This window comes from Corvus brachyrhynchos, unplaced genomic scaffold (genome assembly GCF_000691975.1).
Source record: "Corvus brachyrhynchos isolate BGI_N302 unplaced genomic scaffold, ASM69197v1 scaffold678, whole genome shotgun sequence".
NCBI classification, from domain to species: Eukaryota; Metazoa; Chordata; class Aves; order Passeriformes; family Corvidae; genus Corvus; species Corvus brachyrhynchos.
The window spans coordinates 10259-24124 of record NW_008239315.1 but is presented as its reverse complement, the minus strand read 5'-3'; the positions used below and the strand labels follow the sequence as shown (position 1 = coordinate 24124).

At 57.2% G+C, this 13866-nt stretch overlaps 2 protein-coding genes across 2 annotated transcripts in view; one reads left to right on the top strand and one right to left on the bottom strand.

The window, feature by feature from the left end:
• The window catches only part of LOC103620067 (spectrin beta chain, non-erythrocytic 4-like), a gene marked incomplete at its 3' end in the record, with an annotated part of 48903 nt that overhangs the window by 34469 nt on the left and 568 nt on the right, over positions 1 to 13866 (bottom strand). Inside the window, exons 2-14 of the mRNA XM_017740746.1 lie at positions 10545 to 10718; positions 10367 to 10458; positions 10210 to 10290; positions 9983 to 10098; positions 9630 to 9742; positions 8205 to 8392; positions 6515 to 6632; positions 6265 to 6423; positions 4918 to 5220; positions 4692 to 4842; positions 2912 to 3782; positions 2688 to 2825; positions 1394 to 2165 (exon numbers count right to left, since the gene is read on the bottom strand). Coding sequence (XP_017596235.1) covers positions 1394 to 2165; positions 2688 to 2825; positions 2912 to 3782; positions 4692 to 4842; positions 4918 to 5220; positions 6265 to 6423; positions 6515 to 6632; positions 8205 to 8392; positions 9630 to 9742; positions 9983 to 10098; positions 10210 to 10290; positions 10367 to 10458; positions 10545 to 10718 — 3276 coding nt within the window. The remainder of the gene's footprint in view (positions 1 to 1393; positions 2166 to 2687; positions 2826 to 2911; positions 3783 to 4691; positions 4843 to 4917; positions 5221 to 6264; positions 6424 to 6514; positions 6633 to 8204; positions 8393 to 9629; positions 9743 to 9982; positions 10099 to 10209; positions 10291 to 10366; positions 10459 to 10544; positions 10719 to 13866) is intronic.
• On the top strand, positions 12353 to 12899 carry LOC108448301 (trigger factor-like). The gene is made up of 2 exons (XM_017740747.1): positions 12353 to 12429; positions 12666 to 12899. Exons 1-2 carry the CDS (start codon positions 12403 to 12405, stop codon positions 12891 to 12893), a joined length of 255 nt encoding a protein of 84 aa, XP_017596236.1. The 5' UTR covers positions 12353 to 12402; the 3' UTR covers positions 12894 to 12899.

Here is a 13866-nt window from a genome sequence, read left to right as displayed (position 1 = left end):
GGGGTGTTGGTGGGGGTGGTGACCTCTACGCTGCCCTTGGTGTGGTCACCCCAACGCCACGGGAGATCCACCAGGAGCTGCTCCCACCCAAATCCATCACCCAAGACCTTCTACAAACCATTGCCACCACCCAAGACCTGCTTCCACTCATCGCTATCAGCCAGGACCTTCTCCCACCCATCATCTCCATCATCCAAGACCTTCTCCCACCCACCTCGATCAACCAGGACCTTCTCCCATCCATCAACTCCATCATCCAAGATCTTCTCCCACCCATCTCTGTCAACCAGGACCTTCTCCCACCCATCATCTCCATCACTCCAGACCTCGTCCCACCCACCTCCATCAACCAGGACCTTCTCCCATCCATCATGTCCATCATCCAAGATCTTCTCCCACCCAACCTCATCAACCAGGACCTTCTCCCACCCATCATCTCCATCACCCATCCATCATCTCCATCACTCAAGACCTTCTCCCACCCATCATCTCCATCACCCATCCACCATCTCCATCATCCAAGACCTTCTCCCACCCAAACCCATCATCCAAGACCTTTTCCTACTCAACCTCATCACCCAAGACCTTCTACAAACCATTGCCACCACCCAAGACCTGCTACCACTCATCTCCATCATCCAAGACCTTCTCCCACCCAACCTCATCAACCAGGACCTTCTCCCACCCATCATCTACATCACCCATCCACCATCTCCATCACTCCAGATCTTCTCCCACCCATCATGGCTATCACCCATCCATCATCTCCATCATCCAAGATCTTCTCCCACCCAAACCCATCATCCAAGACCTTTTCCTACTCAACCTCATCACCCAAGACCTTCTACAAACCATTGCCACCACCCAAGACCTGCTACCACTCATCGCTATCAACCAAGACCTTCTCCCACCCATCATCTCCATCACCCATCCATCATCTCCATCACCCATCCATTATCTCCGTCATCCAAGATCTTCTCCCGCCCAACCTCATCAACCAGGACCTTCTCCCACCCATCATCTCCATCACCCATCCATCATCTCCATCACCCATCCATTATCTCCGTCATCCAAGATCTTCTCCCGCCCACCCTCATCAACCAGGACCTTCTCCCACCCATCATCTCCATCACCCATCCATCATCTCCATCACCCATCCATTATCTCCGTCATCCAAGATCTTCTCCCGCCCACCCTCATCAACCAGGACCTTCTCCCACCCATCATCTCCATCACCCATCCATCATCTCCATCACCCATCCATTATCTCCGTCATCCAAGATCTTCTCCCGCCCACCCTCATCAACCAGGACCTTCTCCCACCCATCATCTCCATCACCCATCCACCATCTCCATCACTCCAGACCTTCTCCCACCCATTCCCACCACCCACCGCCTCCTCCCAGACCTGGTTGTAGAGGCTGTTCTGGCACTGCTGGACGTCCCGGAGGAAGAGGTGGAAGACGTGGGACTGCACCAGGACCTCCCTCCTCATCTCCCAGCTCTGCAGGAGCTTCCCCCAGCCCGCGTCCAGCTTCTGCAGCCACTGCTGGAGGGACAGGTAGGGCACCTCCATCTCCTCCACGGCCAGCAGCTCGCTGGCCGCCTGGATCTTGGCGTAGTCCTCCTCGTAGCCATTGATCTCCTCCTTGAGGGCCACGTGGACGTTCAGCAGCCTCTCGGCCTCGGCCAAGCTGTCGGGGACCTCCTCGGAGCCCACGGCCGCTTGGGTCTTCACCAACCACCCCAAGAAGTTGTCCAGGTCCTGGATGAACTGCTGGAGGCGTCCGGCGATGGTCAAGGTGTCCTCACACCCTTGGAGGGCCCTCTTGAGGTTGTCCCACTCCTCGCTGATCTCCTCGAAGGGCAGCAGGATCTCCAGGGCGCGGCCGGGGTGGGCGGCGGCCAAAGCCTCTCCCTCCTGCTGGAGCTCCACCAGCCGCGGCTCCAGGACCACCAGGGCGGCCTCCATGGTGGACAGGCGGCGCTGCAGGGCCAGGACCCCGCCCAGGTCGCTGCCACCGGACTGGGTGGCCTCGATGGCTTTCCTCTTCTCCCGCACCTGCGCCTTCATCTCGCTGCACTCCAGGAGGAAGTTCTGGATCTTCAGCACGGAGCTGAGCTGGCCCTTCTTGTTCTCCACCAGCTCCACCACCCGGTTCCAGCTGGGGACGGGGACAGGAGCGGGGTGAGACCTGCCCTGAGCTGGGATGGAGCCCACCAGGATCAGCACCAAGCCTTGGGATGGGCTGGGAATGTTGGCCTGGAGATCTGGACTCCATGGGGACGTCCCACCAGTGGAGAACCACAAGTTGGGGGTCTCCAGGCAGCCCCCAAACAAAGTTCATCTGATCCAGGAGGCCCCAAGAAGGTCAAAGTCCACCTTGGGACCCTCAGGATGGGCTTGGGTCATTGTCCCGGAGAGGTGGAACCCATGGGGACCTCCCACCACTGGACAACCACAGGTTGGGGGTCTCCAAGCCACCCCCACCAAGGAGACCCCAAGAAGGTCAAGGTCCACCTTGAGACCCCCAGGATGGGCTTGGGTCATTGTCCTGGAGAGCTGCAACCCATGGGGACCTCCCACCACTGGACAACCACAGGGTTGGGGGGCTGCAAGCCACCCCCTACCAAGAAGACCTCAAGAAGGTCAAGGTCCACCTTGGGTTCCCCCCCCGCACCCATACCGGCTGTTGAGGTGGTCCTGGCAGGACCGGACCTCGTCCGAGCTGGGGTGGCCACCGTCCACCAGCTGCTGCACCACCTGGTTGACGTCCAGGATCCGCCCCATGACGCTGTTCATCTCCTGGTCCAGGCTCTCGAACCTGAGCAGATGGACACGGGCAGGTCCATCACGGCACGATGGACCCCAAGGTCCGGCCCTGTCCCATCCCACCCCACCTCCACCCACCTATGCTGGACCACCTCGACCTCATCGAGCTCCTCAGGCACCTCCATCTTCTCCAGCCACTGCTCCTTCTCATCCACCCACACCTCGCAGGCGTGGACCTCGCTGAACATCCTGTAGACGGCCAGCGCGTCCTGCAGCCACTGCGTCCTCAGCACGGCCACCTCGGCCACCTCCCCGTAGAGCTGCTCCACCTCCACCACGCGGATCTGGACGTCCACCCCTTGCCGGTGGTCGGGTGCCAGGAGAGCCAACTGCTTCCGGAGGGACAAGACGGACGCCCGGTGCTTCTCCACCTCCTCCACCACCGCGCGGTGCTTGCGGAGGAGGGCTTGGGTGGAGTAATCGTCGTGGCCGAAGTCGTCGCTGGACACGATGCGGTACATGTCCTGCAGCCAGGCCACCAGGTCGTCCGTCTCGGCGCTGAACTGGAAGAAGTTCAGAGCGTCCTCCAGGCGCTGCTGGTGAAGCCCCGTGACCTCCTCCAGCTTCTTCCACCGCAGGCACACTTCCCGCATCTTCTCCTGGATGCCCACGGAGCTGAAGGACTTCTTGGCCAAGATCTTCTCGCCTTTCTTCATGGTTTGGTGCAGCAGCGCCCGGCGGTTGCCCAGCTCGCCCAACATGGTCTTGTGTTTGTTGGTCAAGGTCATGACGCTGCTGAGGTCGCGGCCGCAGGTCTTGGCGGCCAAGATCTTCTCCTTCTCGCGGATCCAAGCCTCGGCCTCCTCCATCTCCTGGAAGAAGGTCCAGAGCTGGCGGGAATCCTCCAGCTCCTTCCGCCTCTTGGCCGCCAGCTCCTCCAGCTCCTCCAGGCACGTCTGGACGTGGTTGACGCGGTTGCAGATGATCTGGGGGTCGCAGGGTTGGTAGCCTGGACCGAGAGAAGGAGTTTCAGATGTCGGGACGGGGTGTCCAGGGAGTGGTGGGGCCACCGGCCCCAGGGGTGTCCAAGGAAGGACCGGACGTGGCACTCTGGGGGACAGGGAGGGGTCCGGTCGTAGGTTGGACTCGAAGACCTCAGAGGGGTTTTTCAAGCTCATTGGTTCTGTGGGGATTCTTGGAGGTGGCCCACCAGGACCTTGGGTTGACCCTTCCATGGCCCACCAAGACCTTGGGTTGATCCTTTTTCCATGGTCTATCAAGATTTTGGATTGACCCTTTCATGGCTCACCGAGACCTTGGTTTGAGCCTTCTGAGGTCCACCGTGACCTTGGGCCAACCTTTCTATGGCCCACCACAACCTTGGGTTGACCTTTCTATAATCCACCAAAACCTTGGGTCAACCTTTCCATGGCCCACCGAGACCTTGAGTTGACCTTTCTTCCATGGCCCACCAAGACCTTGGGTTGACCCTTCCATGGCCCATCAAGACTTTGGTGGACCTTTCTTCCATGGCCCACCAAAGCCTTGGGATGACCCTTCACCAAGACCTTGGGCTGACCCTTCCATGGCCCACCAACACCTTGAGTTGACCTTTCTTCCATGGCCCACCAAGGCCTTGGGTTGAGCCTTCACCAAGACCTTGGTTGACCCTTCCATGGTCCACCAACACCTTGAGTTGACTTTTCTTCCATGGCCCACCAAGACCTTGGTTGACCCTTCCATGGCCCACCAACACCTTGAGTTGACCTTTCTTCCATGGCCCACCAAGACCTTGGGCTGACCCTTCTCCACCAATACCCTGGGTTGACCCTTCCATGGCCCACCAAGACCTTGGTTGACCCTTCCCAAGGCCAAGCATCTCCCTCTCCCCGTCGCCCACCCCGGTGGCCCCCGTTACCCTCCAGCTCCGAGAACTTCAGCGCGGCGGCGTTGAGGGCCTGGACGCGCTCGGTCTGGGCGGAGATGTCGGCCTCCAGCAGCCCGTGCTTCTGCAGGAGGTCCTCAACCTCCAGCAGATGCTTCCCCAAATCCTTGGAGACCAGAAGAACCTGAAGAAGAACGACACCGCCTCATCCGACGCCGCCCAAATTTTGCCGCCACCCCCGAATCTCCTCCGTCTCTACCTGCATCTCCTCCATCCAGTCGATCATGTAGACCATCTCCTGGAAGATCTTCTGGAGAGCCAGGTTCTGCTCGAGGCGGGCGCGGCGGGCGCGGACCAGCTCGGTCAGCAGCGCCCACTGGCGCAGGATGTTGTCCTTCTGGGCGCCGATGCGTCGCGTGTCGTAGTAGCCCTCGGACTCCATCTCCAGGGCCAGCTCCACCACCACCTGGATGCGCTCCTGGTATGAGGAGATGTCGGCCTCGATGGCCTCGTGTTTCTTCATGGCCGCCTCCACCGCCGGCAGGTCGTAGCCGAAGTTGTCCTGAAGGGGTAGGAGGTGGCGCAGGGTGGGGTGGGGTCCTCAGTGGTCAAGGAGGAGGTCAAGGAGGTCCCACCAGCTCTCCGTGGTCAAGGAGGAGCCCAATGAGGTCCAGCTACTCCTCTCTGGTCCTCAGTGAAGACCTCAGTGAGGTCCCACCATCCTTCCCTGGTCAATGAGGTCCAACCACCCCCTTCCCTGGTCAAGGAGGTCCCACCACTCCATCCCTGGTCAACGAGGAGACCAATGAGGTCCAACCACCCCTTCCCTGGTCAAGGAGGTCCCACCACTCCATCCCTGGTCAAGGAGATCCCACCAGCCCTTCACGGTCAACAAGGACCCCAATGAGGTCCAACCCTCCCTTCCCTGGTCAAGGACAGCCCTCTACTCCATTCCTGGTCAAGGAGAAGCCCAATGAGGTCCAACCACCCCTCCCCTGGTCAAGGAGATCCCACCAGCCCTTCCCTGGTCAAGGAGGTCCCACCACTCCATCCCTGGTCAAGGAGAAGCCCAATGAGGTCCAACCACTCCTTCCCTGGTCAAGGAGATCCCACCAGCCCTTCCCTGGTCAAGTAGGTCCCACAACTCCATCCCTGGTCAAGGAGAAGCCCAATGAGGTCCAACCACTCCATCCCTGGTCAAGGAGATCCCACCAGCCCTTCATGGTCAACAAGGACCCCAATGAGGTCCAACCCTCCCTTCCCTGGTCAAGGAGATCCCACCACCCCTTCCCTGGTCAAGGAGGTCCCACCGCTCCATCCCGGGTCAAGGAGAAGCCCAATGAGGTCCAACCACTCCATCCCTGGTCAAGGAGATCCCACCAGCCCTTCATGGTCAACAAGGAGCCCAATGAGATCCAACCCTCCCTTCCCTGGTCAAGGAGGTCCCACCACTCCATCCATGGTCAACAAGGAACCCAATGAGATCCCACCACCACCGATGAGGTCCCACCACCCACCACCGTGCTCCTCACCCCCACCCCACCCAGGGATTGTTCCACCCCAGGCTGAAGGTCCCCCACGACCCTCCCAGCCCAGCCCAGCCCACCTGCGAGACGAGGCGCTGGTTCTCGTTGAGCCATGTCTCCCTCATGATGGCCTTGTGGTCGAAGCGCTGGGCCAGCAACTCCAGCTTCTCCTGCCGGATCAGCTCGTTCCTCAAGGCCACCTCCCGCTCATGCTCCGCCTTCTCCAGGCAGGTCCAGGCCTGGTGGGTGAGGACATGGGCTCGTCACTGGTGTCCCCAACCCCACCGGGGTGTCCCCAAGGGTGGTGGGATTCCATGGCCACGTCCTCACCTTGTTGATGTCGGAGATGCTTTTGCCCTCGCTGGGCACGTAGAGCTTGCGGTTGGTGGCCCGGAGTTTGCTCTGGATGGTGAAGAGCAGCACCTCGAGGTTCCCCTTCTCCTGGAACCTGCGGGGTGGCACCAGTGGGGAGGTCCCCTGTCACCACCTCCACGAACTGGGATGTCACCATCGTCCCCCAGGTCCCACTGAAACCAGTTTGGGCTCAACTGGGACCTCCTCAACACCACCACCACAATGAGTTGGGACATCACCACCCTCCAGGTACCATCCATGACCAGTTTGGGCTCAACTGGGACCTGCCCATCACCACCACGATGAGCTGGGACCTCACCACCATCATCACCACCCTGATGTCTCATTGCCAGTTCGGGCTGAACTGGGACCTCCCCATGACCACCACCATGAGCTGGGACCTCCCCACCACCACCACCATGAGCTGGGACATCCCCACCACCACCACCACCATGAGCTGGGACATCACCACCATCATCACCACCCTCATGTCCCATTGCCAGTTCAGGCTGAACTGGGACATCCCCATGAGCACCACCACCATGAGCTGGGACCTCTCCATGACCATCACCATGAGCTGGGACATCCCCACCACCAGTTCAGGCTGAACTGGGACCTCCTCATCACCACCACCACCACCACGATCTGGGACATCAGCACCACCCCCCAGGTCCCACCACCACCACCATGAGCTGGGACCTCTCCATGACCATCACCATGAGCTGGGACATCCCCACCACCAGTTCAGGCTGAACTGGGACCTCCTCATCACCACCACCACCACCACGATCTGGGACATCAGCACCACCCCCCAGGTCCCACCACCACCAGTTCAGGTTGAACTGGGACCTCTCCATGACCACCATCACCACCACCACAAGCTGGGACATCACCACCACCCCCCAGGTCCCACCACCACCAGTTCAGGTTGAACTGGGACCTCTCCATGACCACCACCATGAGCTGGGACCTCTCCATGACCGTCACCATGAGCTGGGACATCCCCACCACCCCCGGGGTCCCACCACCACCAGTTCAGGTTGAACAGAGACCTCCCCATGACCACCACCACCACCATGATCTGGGACATCACCACCACCCCCCAGGTCCCACCACCACCACCATGAGCTGGGACCTCTCCATGACCGTCACCATGAGCTGGGACATCCCCACCACCCCCGGGGCCCCACCACCACCAGTTCAGGCTGAACTGGGACCTCTCCATGACCACCACCGTGAGCTGGGACCTCTCCATGATCTGGGACATCACCACCACCCCCCAGGTCCCACCACCACCACCATGAGCTGGGACCTGCCCATGACCATCACCATGAGCTGGTGGTTGAACAGAGACCTCCCCATGACCACCACCACTACCATGATCTGGGACATCCCCACCACCCCTCAGGTCCCACCACCACCAGTTCAGGCTGAACTGGGACCTCCCCATGACCACCACCACCACCATGAGCTGGGACACCCCCACCACCACCAGCAGTTCAGGTTGAACAGAGACCTCCCCATGACCACCACCACTACCATGATCTGGGACATCCCCACCACCCCTCAGGTCCCACCACCACCAGTTCAGGCTGAACTGGGACCTCCCCATTCCCACCACCAGCATGGTGAGGTCCCAGCCCACCCCAGCCCAGGAGGTCCTCACTTGACGGGTTTCTCCAGGGTGCAGAAGGCGGTGAAGGCCTGGAGCTGCTGCTGGACGCCTGTCAGGGAGTTGGCGAACTTCTGGTTGGTGATGATGGTGATGGTGTGGTGGATCCAGGCCAGCAGCTCGGCCGCCAGCGCCTCGTAGCGCGCCGTGATGGCCGCGATCTCCATCACCTGGTCCAGGACCTGGTGGGATTTTGGGGTGGGGTTGGAGGGCCTGGGGAGGTCCTACAGGAGCCCCCCAAGAGGACCTGGTGGGATTTTGGGGTGGGGTTGGAGGGCCTGGGGAGGTCCTACAGGAGCCCTCTGAGAGTCCCACGGGGCTGGAGGGGTCACCAGGGTCCAGCCAGGCTGAGGACTTGGGTGGTCGTGGCCTGGCTGGTGGCCAGGGAGGAGGGGTGGGATGGCCATGGAGGTGGGGGTGGACAAAGGGGTGGACGGAGGGATGGACAAAGGGATGGACGTGGATGGAGTAATGGATGGGACATCCATGGAGATGGGGATGGACAATGGGATGGACAAAGGGATGGACCAAGGGATGGACAAAGGGATGGACCGAGGGATGGACATGACATCCATGGAGATGGGGATGGACAATGGGATGGACAGAGGGGTGGACACGACATCCATGGAGATGGGGATGGACAGAGGGATGGACAAAGGGATGGACGGAGGGATGGACACAACAACCATGGAGATGGGGATGGACAATGGGATGGACACAACATCCATGGAGATGGGGGTGGACAATGGGATGGACCGAGGGATGGACAAAGGGGTGGACACGACATCCATGGAGATGGGGATGGACAATGGGATGGACGGAGGGATGGACACAACATCCATGGAGATGGGGATGGACAATGGGATGGACACAGGGATGGACGAGATGGGGGTGGACAATGGGATGGACAGAGGGATGGACAAAGGGGTGGACACGACATCCATGGAGATGGGGATGGACAATGGGATGGACGGAGGGATGGACACAACATCCATGGAGAGGGGGATGGACAATGGGATGGACAATGGGATGGACAATGGGATAGACACAGGGATAGATGGGGATGGACAATGGGATGGACGGAGGGATGGACACGACATCCATGGAGATGGGGACGGACAATGGGATGGACGGAGGGATGGACCAAGGGATGGACACAACATCCATGGAGATGGGGATGGACAGAGGGATGGACCGAGGGATGGACGGAGGGATGGACCAAGGGATGGACACAACATCCATGGAGATGGGGATGGACAAAGGGATGGACGGAGGGATGGACCAAGGGATGGACACGACATCCATGGAGATGGGGATGGACAATGGGATGGACAATGGGATGGACCACGGGCTGGACAGAGGGATGGACACCTCATGGAGCAAAGGATGGAGACCCCCAGGACAGGGGTCAAGCCCCACCTTCCCGATGCGCTTCCCCTCCACCGCCAGCGCCTTCATCTTGGAGAAGTAGTGGTAGAAGGACACCACGTAGGTGATGATGGACTTCTCATCGGGGTCCTCCATGTTGACATCTGGTGGGGGGCAGAGGGTCAGGCCACCCCCCAAACCCCCACCCCCAGGACCACCAGGGATGGTCCCACCAACGCTGGGGCTGATCCCTCAACCTTGACCCTTCCCAAAAAAACCCTGACTCCCAAAAAAGCACTTGGAGGTGGAAAACTGGATGGGTGGAGATGCCCCAGGCCCTGTGACCGGACAGATGATGGACAGATGGACGGATGGACAGATGGACAGCTGGACCCCGTCCGTACCTTCGGGGTCCAGCAGTTTGCTGAGCCCCAGGTGCTGCTCGGCCGTGTTGAAGGCCTGCTGGAGGTTGTAGGTGGCGTTGGACTTGGTCAACTTGTGGAAGTCGATGAGATCCGGCCTGGATGGGGTGGGGTGGGGAGGGACACGATCACCTTGACCCCCACCAAACCCTCAGAGGTGACCCTGACATCCAGGAGGTCCTCCCCAGTGTCCACCCCCCGGCGCTGACCGGTGCCTGTGGATGAGGGCGTTGAAGGCCAGGCCGTCCCTCCAGCTGGTGGTGAAGTTCTGGATGTTGACCTCGGGGTAGCTGTGAGGGACACGAGGGGGTCACCAGGGGTCACCAGACCTTCTGGGAGGTCCACGCCACCACCTCTGGTCCTCACCCCGCCGTCTTCATCTGGCACCAGAGCAGCAGCGCGTCCTTGGCCGAGCGCGTCTCCCGGTTGTCCTCGGTCTTGATTTTGATCACCTGGATCTGGGAGAGGACGGTCAGGGGACACCGAGGGGTGGCCGGAGGGGACAAAGTGGGGGGGACGGACACGGACAGGACCCTGGTGGCACCTGGAAGCGGAGGATGATGGTCCAGATGAGGCCGAGGGTCAGGCGGTGGTTGCCGTCCACGATGTCGTGGGAGCCGACGTTCTCCAGGTGGACGCGTTGCTCCTTGAGGAACTGCAGGGCCTTGTCCACGTTCTCCAGGGAGTGGATCCGCATCCGGCCCCGCGTCGGCTTGGGCTGGGAGAGGGGGGGAGGGGACACCGGGGACCCCCGGCTCAGAGAGGGTCCTGCCACCCCCACCCCACCAGAAGTGGTCCCAAACTGGTGGTGGTGGGAGGTGAGGGGTGATGGCGGTGATGGGGAGGTCCCAGATCAACCCAAACTGGTGGTGCTGCTCATGGTGATGATGATGATGGTGATAATAGTGGTGATGATGATGATGGTGATGATGATGATGGTGATGATGGTGGTGATGATGATGATGATAACGTTGGTGATGGTAGATGATGATGATGGTGATGATGATGATGGTGATGACGATGATAATGTTGGCGATGGTAGATGATGATGATGATGGTGATGATGATAACGTTGGCGATGGTAGATGATGATGATGATGATGGTGATGATGATGATGGTGATGTGATGGCAGATGATGATGATGATGATGATGGTGATGCTGCTCATAACGATGTTGACGATGATGCTCACGGTGATGACGATGACAATACCGGTGATGACGCTCACGATGATGATGATGACGCTCACAATGATGATGATGATGCTCATGTTGATGACGCTGGTGCTGCTCATGGCAATGGTGGCCATGATGATGATGGTGGTGCTGGTAGATGATGATGATGCTCATGGCAATGGTGACGATGATGATGGTGCTGGTGATGATGATGATGGTGCTGCTGATGGCAGATGATGATGATGATGATGGTGATGCTGCTCATAAGGATGTTGATGATGATGCTCATGGTCACGATGATGATGGTGCTGGTGATGGCAGATGATGATGATGGTGATGATGGTGGTGCTGGTGATGGTGATGATGATGGTGATGCTGCTCATAACGACGTTGACGATGATGCTCACGGTGATGATGATGGTGACAATGATGCTGGTGATGACGCTCATGACGATGATGATGATGATGCTCATTGATGATGATGCTCATGGTCACGATGATGATGGTGCTGGTGATGGCAGATGATGATGATGGTGATGATGGTGGTGCTGGTGATGGTGATGATGATGGTGATGCTGCTCATAACGACGTTGACGATGATGCTCACGGTGATGATGATGGTGACAATGATGCTGGTGATGACGCTCATGACAATGATGATGATGATGCTCGTTGATGATGCTGGTGCTGCTCAGGGCAATGGTGACGATGATGATGATGGTGGTGGTGCTGGTGATGGTAGATGATGATGATGATGCTCATGGTAATGATGATGGTGGTGCTGGTGATGGCAGATGATGATGATGGTGATGGTGATGATGATGGTGATGCTGATGCTGCTCATAACGATGGTGATGATGATGCTCACGGTGATGATGATGATGACGTCTAGATGATGATGGTGCCCACAGTGATGATGACGATGATGATGAGGATGAGGATGACGTTGGCAATGGTAGAAGATGATGCTCAGTTTGATGATGTTGATGGCACTCACGGCGATGACGATGATGAGATTCATAATGATGAGGATGGTGATGATGATGATGTTGATCTGCTCATGGCAATGATGGTGATGATAGAGAAAGATGACGAGGATGAGGATGATGATGATGACGATGATGATGATGACAGAGAATGACAATGGTGATGATGATGATGATACCACGCATGACCATGATGATGATGTTGATCTGCTCATGGCAATGATGGTGATGATAGAGAAAGATGACGATGATGAGGATGATGATGATGGTGATGATGACGATGCTGCTGTTGCTGCTCATGGAAATGATGATGATGATCATAATAGAGAATGATGATGATGATGATGATGATGATGACGACGATGTTGATGTTGATGCTGCTCATGGCAATGATGATGATGGTGATGATAGAGAACGATGATGATGATGATGGTGAAGATGACGACGCTGCTGCTGCTGCATATGGAAATGATGATGATGATGATGATGATGATGATGACAATGACGATGATGATGATGACAGAGAACGACAATGGTGATGATGATGATGATACCACTCATGACCATGATGACAATGATGATGATGACGGTGCTCACGGTGATGACGCTGCTCGTGGTGATGACAATAATGACGACGATGATGCTGATATTGCTCACGGCAGTGATGACAACGATGACAATGATGACGATGACGATGGTGACGACAATAATGAAGATGATAGAGGACGATGATGATGATGATGCCACTCATGGCAACAATGACGGCAGAAGATGACAACGACCATGACGCCGCTCACGGCAACGATGCTGATGCTGATGCTGATGATGGTGATGGTCAATGACGATGACGATGGTGATGTTGATGCTGCTCATGGCAATGACGACAACGACGACGACGATGTTGATGACGATGCCAATGATGATGATGATCACGACAGTGATGATGATGATGATGATGCCACTCATGATGACGGTGATGATGACAATGATGAGGGTGGTAGAAGATGATGATGACAACAACGCCGCTCATGGCAATGATGATGATGATGATGACGATGACGATGATGGTGACGATGATGACGATGATGATAACGATGATGATGATGACGATGCCACTCATGATGACGGTGATGATGATGAGGATGGTAGAAGATGATGACAACAATGCCACTCGTGGAAATGATGATGATGACAATGATGGTGACGATGATGACGATGACAACGATGATGATGACGATGATGATGGTGACGATGATAATGAAGATGATAGAGGACGATGATGATGATGATGACGCCACTCATGATGACGGTGATGATGATGAGGATGGTAGAAGATGATGATGACAACAATGCCGCTCATGGCAATGAAGATGATGACGATGATGATGATGATGACGATGATGATGGTGACGATGATAATGAAGATGATAGAGGACGATGATGATGATGATGACGCCACTCATGATGACGGTGATGATGATGAGGATGGTAGAGGATGATGATGACAACAACGCCGCTCATGGTAATGAAGATGATGACGATGATGATGATGATGACGATGACGATGACGATGATGGTGACAATGATGACGACGATGATGATGATGACGATGATGATGGTGATGATGATAATGAAGATGATAGAGGATGATGATGATGATGATGATGCCACTCATGATGACGGTGATGATGATGAGGATGGTAGA

What these genes read in the sequence shown, in the direction of transcription:
- LOC108448301 (XM_017740747.1), top strand. Translation starts at nt 12,403, where the DNA reads ATGACGATGATGAGGATGATGATGATG. An exon ending in TGATGAGGATGATGATGATG is followed by an intron (nt 12,430 to 12,665) that starts GTGATGATGACG and finishes ATGATGACAATG; the next exon opens with ACGATGATGATGATGACAGA.